At 34.7% G+C, this 13,875-nt stretch overlaps 1 protein-coding gene across 2 annotated transcripts in view; it reads right to left on the bottom strand.

Moving 5' to 3' along the window:
* The window catches only part of LOC106458473 (ephrin-B1-like), a 369,101-nt gene that overhangs the window by 12,522 nt on the left and 342,704 nt on the right, over window positions 1–13,875 (bottom strand). For both annotated transcript variants that reach the window (XM_022384689.1, XM_022384691.1), the window contains exons 2-3: window positions 2,380–2,521; window positions 532–700 (exon numbers count right to left, since the gene is read on the bottom strand). In XM_022384689.1, the coding sequence (XP_022240397.1) occupies window positions 532–700; window positions 2,380–2,521 (311 nt within the window). The remainder of the gene's footprint in view (window positions 1–531; window positions 701–2,379; window positions 2,522–13,875) is intronic.

Below are 13,875 nucleotides of genomic sequence, written 5' to 3'. Positions count from 1 at the left end.
TGACATAACCATATATTATCAAGAATGCATTCTAGGCACGTAGTTAATACAGAATCACGTGACACGATAGGTTTAATGTTATTACTCACTTGACGTAATCGATCGCTTCTGCTTTACTCAAGAACATAAATTCAGAATGTTGTGTTCTAGATAGACAGATAGTCTGGTGAATGAATAGAGAGATAAGTAGTCGAGCGAACGGATAAGTAGATAGATAGATGGAGAAACAGGTAGGTAAGTAGATTGATGAACAGACAGACAGATGGATCGACGAATACATTAATAGTCGGGGGGGAGGTATTGATAGATCGTCAGTATATCAAATAGATGGATGAACAGAAAGATAGATCGAAAGATAGTCGGACAAACGATAAGTAGTTAGTTCGTTAGATAGATACATGGACGAACATACAGAATGGATTGACAAGTAGATAAGTTAGTGAGATAAGACAGATGGACGAGCAGGTACGTCGGTGGACGAACTTATTGACAGATAAATGGATAACCACACTGAAAGATTTAATAACTTACATATAAAATAATAATCTTGGCCAGGCTTGAATTCTAAACCGCCAGGCTGGGGGGTGAACGAACGAAATGTGACTGTGAAGTACATGAGCTGATGAGGCTTATCACAGACGGCAATAACTCGTGAGTTGGGGTTGTTTATTCGACAAGAATCATACTCCTCCTTAGAAACCTGTGACAACAAAAAATATTATCTACTAAAGCTGGTTCGTTGGTTTTCTTTCTTCACTAGTTGAAATGAAATTTTGTCTAAAGATTAACTAATAACATGTTGGCGTTCGTTATGTTAGAACTGTGGAGAACTACGGCGAAATGTGCCCGAGCTTTCGGAAGTTCAGGGCTACAATTTGTATCTGTTCATTGGCTACTTTTCATCAAACAGTTTTTGTATCACCTAAGAAAATATCTAAAGATAAGTGAAAACAACATATTTTCGAAAGGGTAATAACATCTCTAAAAAGGCTTGCAATCTAGTTGCTGACGTCACATCCGATGTAATTCAGCCATGCGCATCAATATAGTTTTTTCTAATGTCTTTCATTTCACAAAGAACAAAATGTTATAAGTAGAAATAGACAATGGATTATCTGCTATACGTGAGTCTTTACTATACATGTGGTTCACCTTTTAGTCAGCGGTAAGCTTACGGATTTACAACGCTAAAATCCGAGGTTCAATTCCCTTTCTTGGCCAGAACGCAGATAGCTCACTGTGTAGCCTTGCATTAAATCACAACAATAAACACGTATTAAGAAACTTCGTAACTAAATGTCGCAACAGCAACGTCAATAAGTGGGTTTAAAGTTTGTAAAAGAATGTGTGAAATATGACTTTTTTACATATGTGTATAACATGCAATTATTATTATTGACATTTATCAACAAAAATAATTATAATGATACTGAATTATATAGTATATATTTTGTATTAACATGTCAATAATCTTTCCAAAGAGGTTACCAGTTGTATTAAAATACACATTGGAAAAAATAAGATATATTTGTTTATTTGTGGGGTTTTTTTCAGAGTTACGCGTTTCAACGAATAGATTTTTCAATTTTCAATTACTTCAGTTCAGTTTACATTGATCTGATGAAAGCTAAAATAGATCAAAAATGCGTATGAATTAAAATCAAATCACTTACACATCCACTACCCATTGATTTCAAAACACAATTGACGTTTAGAAATACATTAAAGTTCTCCTTATTAAATCATAATTTATTCCAAACAGAAGTGATATTTAGAAACACATAAAAACGTTACCTTATTAAATCATAATTTATTTCAAACACAAGTGACGTTTAGAAACACATAAAAACTTTACCTTATTAAATCGTTATTTATTCCAAACATAACTGAAGTTTAGAAACACATAAAACTTTACCTTATTAAATCGTTATTTATTCCAAACATAACTGAAGTTTAGAAACACATAAAACTTTACCTTATTAAATCGTTATTTATTCCAAACATAACTGAAGTTTAGAAACACATAAAAACTTTATCTTATTAAATCATAATTTATTCCAAACAGAAGTGATATTTAGAAACACATAAAAACTTTACTTTATTAAATCATAATTTATTCCAAACAGAAGTGATATTTAGAAACACATAAAAACTTTACCTTATTAAATCGTTATTTATTCCAAACATAACTGAAGTTTAGAAACAGATAAAATTTCACCTTATAGGAGATCCTTTTATTAAAATCATATATGATCCAAAACCTTTATTTTAATTGTTCTGAAATTAAAAGCAAATAAACACACGTTATTATATTTATATGAACAAAACATACTACTCAATTATTATGATTTGTTTTATAATATATCTAAGTGTCCTTACATTATATATTATATAGGTTTCTACGTCTTCTTCTTCTGTCCCTGGAGTGTAGACTGGACATATAATATTGACTTGGTCGTATTCAAAAGGTATATTTCCCTTGTTGACATCAATAATATGGTCAGTGTTGTCTATACGGAAGCTAAATAACGAAACAAACAACAACAATTAACAAAAAGAGGTCCACGTGGACGAAAAAACAAACAAACAACAGTGTTTTACAACAAATGCAGTACACTTAATGCTAATTAACCCTTATTACAAGAACACCTGATTGAAAGTAAAGAAAGTGTGTAATAATATCCAATACTGACGAGACCTTTCGGATAATGCCAGTGTGCTTCCGGCCTGCTTAGATACTACAGACACAGTAATAATTGAAGGCCTGTTTTATGGACAAATCGCTTCACAACGATCATTATGATGAGAAATGGATTAGGTTTGTAAAGTGTATTTTTTATCCGTTGTATTTATGTAAGTACATACCACAATTAGGCCAAGTATTTTTGACATTATATTAGTTATTTTAATTTAATAACAAATTGTCTGACAGTTTTACTAAATTCGGTATATGAATTGGCATCTTGTGAACGTTCATCCAAAGGTAAATAAGTGTGACTACTGTAATCGGTTTCATTTACACGTATTTTAAGGTTTCGATATCTCTCCGAGGCTCATTATTTTTATATTCTCTACTAGCTTCACTTAAAAATCTAACTTAGAAAGTAATCTTTCTCCGAGACACGTCAGACAAATTCTAGTTTTAAGATTAAAAACCCATATTACTATTCGTTAGCGTTGTACAAGTTTCAAGGGAAAAAAGAGCAAATTGAGGCAACTTACACTATTATAACGGTGCTGAAAAATATAGACAAACCTCAAAATACGGATTTTTAAAGGTTATTTTTGTTATTGTTTATCAGCTTTTCTACAGATTTGTTTCAAATAGCATGTCGTAATACTTGAGCTTAATTAAAACTAACGCATCTTCCTTAGTGTATTAAATTAGATGTATAACTTGCTATCAAAGAGATTTCAGCTTTCTACCTATAGAAGGCTTTAAGCAAAAACATAAGGAGCCATCTCAAAAATTTTAAAAAGTTTAAAGTACCAAAGCACCTTAGGTATTTGTAACACTGAGCCAGAACGCAATTCCCAATTCACGTTTACAATTTCAGGAAGCCGTTATAACAACTGTAATAGTGGGATGAAAAAAAAAATGCCAGCAATAGTGGTCTTATTCGGTTAGACGTGTTGGACATTACAGCCCTTGTATCATTTTGGGTTTGCGCTAACATTTGCCCCAGGCCTACCTGATTATTCACCGGCTTATCTGCTTGCATTATACATAGACAAGATGGGGTGCATAGAAACGACGTGTTAGTTACTTGTAACTTTTGAAAGCATCACCTTCGGCAAAGATCGAATTTTAATTAGACAGTGTCCAATGGTAAGAGTGTTTTAAAGGTGCCACTCCTGGTCATCATGTCATTTCTTCCACCTACCTATACCACTATGTGTTTTAACCCCACGGGCGATTCATCCGTGAGAATGCCTAATGAATCATAAAAAAGGCACCTTTTGGAGTGCATAAATTAAGACAGTAGGGAATCCATCTCACGTGGCCGTACATCTTATATATTTATTGGATCCACAAAAAACAACAACATAAACATTCAGACTGTTTCTGAGGGTTTATCACGTAGGAGTGGTTGAAGGCCTAACCTAATCGAAGAACATGAAACTTCGAAGGTCAATAAATTTACTCTATTAGTGTGGAATAGTTTAGAGAAAAATAAAGTTGCCTTTCAGTAATTGTTTGTTTGTTTTGAATTTTACACAAATCTACGCGAGAGCCATCTGCTGTAGTCATTATAGCTTTGAAGTGATAAATTAGAGGGGAGCAACTAGTCAATACCACCCACATCCAACTCTTGGGCTACAATTCCAACGAATAGTAGGATTGAATGTAACATTATAACGCCCCCACGGCTAAAAGTGCGAGCATGTTTAGGGACGGGATTCGAACCCGCGAACCTCATATTGCGAGTCGAGTAGCCTGACCGCCAGACCATTTGAATACAAATTAGCGAACATAAAGAGCAATAAGTTTTAAGTATTGGTTGCTAGGAGACATGAATACGTATAAGTGTTGGTTGCTGGGAGACATGAATATGTATAAGTGCTGGTTGCTAAGAAACATGAATAAGTACAGGTGTTGGTTGCTAGGAAACATGAATAACTACAAGTGTTGGTTGCTAGGAGACATGAATAAGTACAAGTGTTGGTTGCTAGAAGACATTAATATATACAAATATTGTTTGGTAGGAAACACGAGTAGGTACAAGGAAATTAGTGACAGAGTGCTGTAATAAATATCAGATCATAAAATATTTTAAACCAACATTTAATGGAATTTTTGTAACTTTTACTATATTTATCATAACTTACGGTATAAAACTTATTTTTTCAAGACTTCTTCTTCTTTTTTTGTTTTGCATTGGACATGATTTAGAATTTTTTCGGGCGTAAGAGAACGTTGAGATTATTCGTCTGTTGTCTTTGAACCAAACGATAATTATTCATTTTTATTCTAATTTTGAGCATCGTAGAGGAACCACATTCCAATACTCTTCGATTAAATATTGAAGAAGAGTCTTTTCAAAAAATAAAATACTTGGATATAAAATGATACTTTAGAATTATGCTGAATAATACGAAAAGCATAACCCCAATAAATGCGTAATAAACAGACCCAGTCCTTATAGTACTTAACAGTATCCACAGCTCACACATGGGAAATGTAACAGCTGTGGAAAAAACGGCTCGCCCTCTATCGGGACTTCCCCCTTACAACCAACGTGTACACACAACAAAGATCAATGTGAGATTCCACGCGCTGGAAAGCGTAAAAGAGCCAAGATGTGTTCCATTGCAACGGCACTCTTAACAACGTAACCGATCTATTGTATCGAAGTAAAGGAAAAAAACAGTTCAAAGAATCTAGTATTTGTTGTTGGCTTTCTTTCTGGGTTCGTAACGTAACAGATACACGTAGACCTCCTCGTAATAACAGCAAGAACAAGTTAAATTTCCAGCAAGCTGCCAGTTGCCATATCTCATTTTCAGCCCCCACCCCTTTGGTAAATCTGCCTTAAGGATGGAAGTATTCGTTCTGTGTTCAAGATGGTTTCCTTCTTCTTTTAAAAACAGAATTGTTGCTTACAAAGAGTAGAATTAAAGATCAGGAGAAGAACAAAGTTCTTACACGTGTTAATGTTTTACCGTGTAATTTGTAATTTTGTCTCTTAAGAAAAGCATTTATTAGTATTTTTCTTCTCCAGTTTCTAGTGACAAAATGGTATTAAAGACTCAATGTACCTTCTGAACTATCCCTACTCAGTAGCTCTGGCTTAGAATAAAATACATAGAGAAGAGTTAGTACTGTTGGGAGAGTTACATTAGATTCGTAATAACGGCGTTTCTAACAATAATGTTACAGTAATGAGTTATTAAAAATACCATAAGTTAACCATCTTATTTTGGGCCACTCTTTTCCTTTCAAGATTTGGGCGTTTTCGTAATAATTAAACTTAGACACGTAACAAAAACATGAACTATTGGAAATACCTATGGAAAAAGAGAACAAAGTAACTATAAAACACAGATATTATGGGATTGCTCAACATCTGTTTCATAAAAATGAAGTACACACAAGAGTTCAGTCATGTGTCGATAGTCATCCAACCAATCAGACAATGCCACACCAACATAATGAATGCATAATGTATAGTGAATGCTCTCTAGTCTCTCAAGACAAAAATGTCATATGGCAAATGTGTAGAAATCAAACTTTTGGCCGGTTGAAATTACAGAGTAAAGCAATTTTTCATTTTACATTAGGAATTGTATGAAAACTCCCAAGAGTGTAGATGAAAGTAAGTTACGTAGCTCAGGATAAATCCTTTGTGTGACACATCACAACCCAGAAGACATCTTGCCATTATTTAGCTGTAAATATAAGTGTGAACGTTGCCTATAAAACAATAAAATACACGTTACCATGAAGTGATCTTCATGGATGTGTAGCTGCTCAAAAACCACTACTTAAGAGACTCAAAATTAAAGCGAGATAACCAAACCGAAATGAGCACCAACTATTATACAATGAGGTGAGAAGAGTTGGAGAAGATTGTGCTCTTTACAGATCAATCCAAATATTGCTCTTTACGATCAGTCCAAATTCATATTGGTGGGCAACAATGAGTGACAGATTATTTCATGCCAAAGAGAAGAATTCTGTCACAATAGAGTATCTTCAGTGAAGCATCCTGGGAGATCGATACAAGTGTCGGTGTTGGTGATCTACGTAAAATGGTGGCACCCTGAATGGTGACTGTTACAAGCAGATTCTCATCCATCATGTCATTCCCTCAGGAACAAGATGTGTTAGACAGAGATTCATTTTAAAGCAAAACAGTGTTTCCAAACATGCAGAAAATTTGGCGAAGGACAAAAAGAGAGACTAATGGAACACTGGAAAATATAGCTTGACCAGCACAAACTCTGCTATGGGTATTACTAATGCTTTGTGAGCTTAACCGAAACAGTGAAAGGTCAAACAGCAACCAAACATCTTGGCTGAATTGTGGGAGTAATACAGTACACTTGATACAATATCTCTTGTCATACATTGATAAATACACTGTATATGTTTAAAGCAAATGCAAATAATAACTAATTGTGCAAGTTATTTACGTCTCTTTTGTGTTTTGTAATAATGTATTGTAATAAGTTAACAAGTTTGCCATTTAGTTGTGATTATTAATTGTTTGTTACTACTTTATGAGTATCACTTTATGAGAGTGACTTGGAACTTTTCTATCAAACCTTTTTTTTTTCTTTCCCTTTAATTTTATTTTATTCCGTGAAAGTTATGATGTTTGTAGGAGAAACAAAAGAAGGACTTGAGGCAAAAGGAGGCCTTTACTTTCCTTTCTGACACAAAGATTGATTTTTATTATTTACTTGACTATCTTGTGTGTAGTTTTCTGAAAAGAGTTCATGGAATCGTTTTTGCTTTACTGAAGACACAGATTTCGGTATTCTTCTCACTTGATAGCAGGATCGTGAAAGTGAAATAAGCGACAATAATCAGTCAGGAATAAATCTTGGTTAGCTGATATTGTTCTATAGTATATAAGAAGGAAAACAAATCACAGTTTGGCCTAAATTTATGTCCCATAGTAATATCTACGAATAAATAAGTAGAGATTTTATGAATTCCTCAAAATATACTTTATAAGTTGAGAAATAAAAGAGACTTTACTTCAAGCTAACACAGTGTGTGTCCTGATTCTTGGTGAACATCACGTACTGTACTGACTTTGCTGATATAGTGTGTATCCTACTGACTTCGTTTGCTAACACAGTGTGTATCCTGATTCTTGGTGGACGTCACATACTGTACTGACTTTGTTTGCTGATATAGTGTGTATCCTACTGACTTCGTTTGCTAACACAGTGTGTATCCTGATTCTTGGTGGACATCACGTACTGTACTGACTTTGCTGATATAGTGTGTATCCTACTGACTTCGTTTGCTAACACAGTGTGTATCCTGATTCTTGTACTGTACTGACTTTGACTGTTAGTTGGTGATAGCATCTACTATTTGAAGAATTTCAATTCTGATATTGATACTTGAATCATGTCAGAATTTATATCCTAATCTATTGTGTTGTATCAAAACTCGAATGGCGATTTTATAAGGTAAGATAACCTTTGAGTTATTACCATATTTTTCTTCCAACGTCCAACTACATTATGTTATTTTATTAGCACGAGATTAAACGATTTTAGTTTGAAAGCAAATCATCTATTGCACAATGGTCCCTCCATACGTTTTTTTTATCAGTCTTTTCAACAACAGGTCGTAATTTTACAGAGTTACAAATGAAAGGTCAGCGCCATAGTATCATGAACCGTTTCTCAATCTTCATACTGAGGAACAACTTAAATACTCCAATAACTTCAACAGGCGCCAGGAAGGGTGGATTGGTGTGTTATAGACGATAAATTAGCTGGCTTGGATATAAAAGTGGCTATCATTGACTTACGGAGTTTCTAGTTTTATTTGAATGAAATACAAAAGTAAAAAAAGATTTACAACATATATTACAACCGTTCTAGTACACTGTACAGGATAAAGAAACAAACTTTCTTTGGCTAACCGTGTAATTAAGGACTATTTACATAATTTTTACATTCCAGCAGTAGAGAAAAACGTGATACCACAAGCTTGCTAATGTTTCTGGGAGTATTCAAGCATTCAGTGTTTTACCCTATGTTCTGAATAGATGTTTTCAACAATTTATTGACGGCACATGCCTGTTCACCAGGCCGTAACAGGACTGGACTGTCTATATTAAAGGGGGTGGGGTGGAACTCTGCAGACAAAACAAAGTTTGAAATGCGAAAGAGGGAACTCTATGCTACGTCCAATTAACTCGTGCTCTATAAATTGTCTTGTCATATCACGTGACTATTTTTATCCATCTTTACTGCTTCGTAATCACACACTGTTGATCCCATCTCTTAGTCCACTAATTGAAGCGGTTCGAAAAAGATTTATTTATTTCCCTTTGTTTCTAATACCTTTATTCCAGCTTCATTTCCACGTTTGCACCATGTTTTGTAAGAAAAGAAAATACAGATATATTGTACAGTAGGATACACCCCCTGTATTATGCTTAGCAGTATAACCTAAGCCTTGTGGTTAAAACCTTAAAGTTTAAGAAACTTTTACTTTTAAATTGTGTCACAGTCTAAGAAATCCTATTATTGTTAAACTGTGTCACAGTATAAGAAGCTTTTTATTGTTAAACTGTGTCTGTCTCGGTCTGAGAAACTTTTACTGTTAAACTGTGTCACAGTCTTAGAAATATTTTGGTACTAAGCTGCGTCACAGTCTAAGAAATCTTTTATTATTAAACTGCGTCTCGGTCTAAGAAATTTTGACTGTTAAACTGTGTCACAGTCTAAGAAATATTTAATTTTTAATTCAATATAAAAACCTTTTATTGTTAAAATGAGTCATAGTCTAAGAAACCTTTTATTGTTAAACCGTGTCTGTCTCGGTCTGAGAAACTTTTACTGTTAAACTGTGTCACAGTCTTAGAAATATTTTGGTACTAAGCTGCGTCACAGTCTAAGAAATCTTTTATTATTAAACTGCGTCATAGTCTAAGAAACCTTTTATTGTTAAACCGTGTCTGTCTCGGTCTGAGAAACCTTTTATTGTTAAACCGTGTCTGTCTCGGTCTGAGAAACCTTTTATTGTTAAACGGTGTCTGCCTCGGTCTTAGAAACTTTTACTGTTAAACTGTGTCACAGTCTTAGAAATATTTTGGTGTTAAGCTGTGTCACAGTCTAAGAAATCTTTTATAGTTAAACTGTCAGTCTAAATAACCTTTTTCTGTTAAACTGTGTCACAGTCTAAGAAACCTTTTATAGTTAAACTGTCAGTCTAAATAACCTTTTTCTGTTAAACTGTGTCACAGTCTAAGAAACCTTTTGTTGTTAAACTTTGTCATAGCACTGGTATTTTCTTAAAAGAACACAAAAGCAAGGTTATAAAACTAAAATTTGTTACATATCAAATATTCAATTAAAGATGCGTGTTCTTGAAATGATAAGATTTTATAGAGGTTGTCAGTATGCAGTCCACGGAACTCCTCTGTGGGGGTACAGCACGTGCAGTAATTTCTTGTATTATTCCTTACAGAACACGTGAGAAGGTTAATGGCACGGACAAGAGTCAGGTGACGCTATTCCTCCAAATACTAACAACATAATGTAAAAAAATGGTCATCGTTTGTCTATTTTAATTCTACAAAGATTGCCTTATGACTACAACAAATGTATATAGAATACAAGTATAAAAAATTAAACTCGTTTAATTCAAGATAATTCTTTCCTCGAAATGGTGTATTTAAGTGTTTTATACCCACAAAAAAGAAACCTATCATTCTATAGATATTTTGAAGTTCTTCATAAAACACTTAAATACACCATTTCGATTTTCGATACCTCACTACTATAAAGGCTTGGTTTGGTCTGAAGTTTCATTGGTGGTAGTGTCCAGGGTCACTGATGAGGAGTGAAATTCTCCGAAATTAGTTTGGCCCACAGATACACCCCCAATGAAAGCATAGACCATCCTAAGCTTTTACTTGTTGTTAAACAAATGTTTAAACAACTCTATTCAATAACGCATTCCTGTTTATTTTAGGAACGACTGTAAACAAAAAAAGGTCACAATAAACAGCATGTTTTTTTTATATAATTTTGATTCCTATATTGGGTAACAGGGCCTAGTCAAGCTTGTGAGGAACAAATACCCATAGAAAAAGTAAATACGACCACTTGCCGCTGAGCTATACCGGTTTCGGGGAATTCCACCCCTCATCAGTAACCCTGGAAAGGGCAAATAGAAAGAAAAAGACAGGGTCTCCTAAACTGGTGGAGTGTACATTATACGTATGGCGATTATTTATATATCCATTAAATAAACAGCAGTATACACATTCCACTTCTCAGTTACCCCCAGGTGGCGCTGGAATGCGAAAATGTATTGAGAATATTTCGGTTGTTCGGTTTTTTAAAAGGGCTTCTTCATGGTCAAGAGTCGCCAGCTGCTCATTTATTTTTTTACACGATCTTAATTCCACGTGATATTTATATCAGTGACGTGGAATTAATTAACACAATCTTTTTACGTGTTGCATATTTGTTCTACGGATAGACGAGGTGCTTTTACCTTTGTTGTTGTTCGTTTTGTTGCAATGGTGTTTTCGATTATTGTTGAACCTATCGATACTCTTGATATCAGGGCTCTCTTACATATTGTAGTACTGCCTTTAAAAATGTAGTTTGCAATTACAGTGTGCTTGCAATGTGGCAACTACTTATTATTCTATGCAGTTTTGCATCCCACCGGCACCTGGAGGAAACTGTGTAGTGAAATGTGTATACTAAATTATATAATGAGCAGACACATATCTAGATTCTATCCTTCTCCGTAAAAAAATCAAACCCAGAATTGAACAATACCTTGTTGATCGTTAGTAGCTGCGGATATTTTAATTTAATTCTGATCCCAGCCCCCCAGTGGCACAGCGGTATGTCTGTGGACTTACAACGCTAGAAACCAGGTTTCGATACCCATTGTGTAGCTTTGTGCATACTTACAAACAAACAAACAAATCCTGATTCCATCTGCTAACAGATAAGCTGTTGAAAATATGCTATTTCAAACTGTTTCTGAAATGATTTTCTTAATTACCTATAACTGTGACGTACTTGACATAAATAAAGTTAGGCAAGATTTACACAGCAATTCGATAGCAAAAAGTCTGACACGTTTCTTGTTTCGTTGAGACATAAATCCAAAAGTTGTATGTTATTTCTCTACTTTAGATATCATACGGAAAACGGGTTTGTTACAGGCAGTCTATACGATTTAGGAAAAATTGTAGGCCTCTATGTCATGATGAAGCACCTTAAAATGTCATTATGTATATACATATATAACTTCGATTGTAGTATGTACACATTTTAAAGTAATCCTGTAAGTATAAATGATAAAGTTAAGAAACTTTAACTTTTCACTCCACTACATTTGTCCCCCTTTCTTTATTCATTCAGCATATGTATATGACTTTTTTTTATTCACTTCACAATTTCACACTACTTTGCCCCCCCCCCGGTAAAATTTCTGCGGACGCCCATGGTTGTTTTTGAATTTCGCGCAAAGCTACACGAGGGCTATCTGTGCTAGCCGTCCCTAATTTAGCAGTGAAAGTCTAGAGGGAAGACAGCTAGTCATCACCATCCACCGCCAACTCTTGGGCTACTCTTTTACCAACGAATAGTGGGATTGACCGTCAAATTATAACGCCCCCACGGCTAAAAGGGCGAGCATGTTTGGTGGGACGGGGATTCGAGCGGACGCCCATGGGCAGAGAGTTGAAATTAAAAACATCTCGTGTTTTACGATTTTTTAAAATTATTATCATTATTACTAAAACCTAAAAAACTTTGATAATGAATTTAATCCAAGCAACGCTCGTAATTAGTTACTGTTCTAGAAATCGGCTTAACGTTCGTAGTTACGGATTTTCTTTGATCCACGATCACAAGAAACGAACAAATCACAGTGTTTCTTTTCCACTATTTGGTATAAAGCGTCGGAGAAAATTATAGTTTTCTCTTATTTTGTTCAATTAAATCTAAGCGCTCTCTAGTAGCAATGCCGGAAACCAAGTCTGGTTTTCATATTCGTCGAAACAAATAATCCGAATTACGCAATGTTTAGAGTAGGGTTTTACTGAGTTTAGTCTCTGGCTCTGTTGAAGGCACAATTTCACTAATAAAAGGAGATGATAGGATTAACTGATTTAATGGAACTATTCAAGGCCCATTATACGTACTTGCAAGCTTGAATAAGTAAATGCTTATAGAAAAAATGGTTCTTAGTCTCTTTACTGTATCAACTGCACTTCTATACGCAGCTTTCTGAGATCCAAACTTTTCAATTTAATGCCAAAAAGTTAATGTCATTTACGTTACAGGAAATTTATGGAATACGTTCGTACATATATATATATATTCCTTAAGTTGTTATTGTTTCTCTTGGTACAAATATTCACACTGGGCTATCTGGGCTGTGCCTATCACACGTATTGAACCTCGATTTTTAACGTTATAAGCCTTCAGATTTACCGCTGAGTCACTGGAACTGTTTTCTTAGTACATAGATATACAAAGGGCTATCTGTGCTGTGCCCACTACGGGTATCGAACTTCGGGTTTTAGCGATATAAGCCTTCAGACTCGCCGTTGTTTTCTTAGTACATGTGTTTTTCTTATAGCAAAGCCACATCAGCCTACCTGCTGTGTCCACCGAGGGGAATCGAACCCCTGATTTTAGCATTCTAAATCTGTAAACTTACCGCTGTCCCAGCAGGGGACTTCTTAGTACAAGGCTACACAATGTACTATCTGCACTCTGTTCACCGCGAGGAATCGAACCACGTATTTTAGCATCGCAAGCTCGTGAACTTACTGCTGACCCTCCGAGAGACTTTTATTCAATAAGATACCCAATGTTGTAATAACCGGTCACTCCTGCCAAGAGTTATTATTTGAGGTTGTTTTCAGTTTTTGTTGTTGTTATAATTACTATACCTCTGACAAGAACAATTAATTTAAAAACATGATCTTTAAGTGTTAATTACTGGATTGTAACTGTTCTATACATTAAACAAAATTTTTAAGGCACGTTAAGATGAAAAAAAAAATCCTCAATAGCCGCAGCACTTGAAATTCTTTTAAGCAGGATTAGAGAAAATTAATATATGAGACCTTTGGTTTTCTTTTTATTAGCTATATTTTTGTGCGCCAGCAATACCAAGCGCGGGGCGCGCATATACCT

The sequence above is a fragment of the Limulus polyphemus genome, unplaced genomic scaffold, assembly GCF_000517525.1.
Source record: "Limulus polyphemus unplaced genomic scaffold, Limulus_polyphemus-2.1.2 Scaffold468, whole genome shotgun sequence".
In the NCBI taxonomy this organism is placed as follows: Eukaryota; Metazoa; Arthropoda; class Merostomata; order Xiphosura; family Limulidae; genus Limulus; species Limulus polyphemus.
The sequence above is the reverse complement of the archived record's forward strand: the minus strand, read 5'-3'. Positions and strand labels throughout refer to the sequence as shown.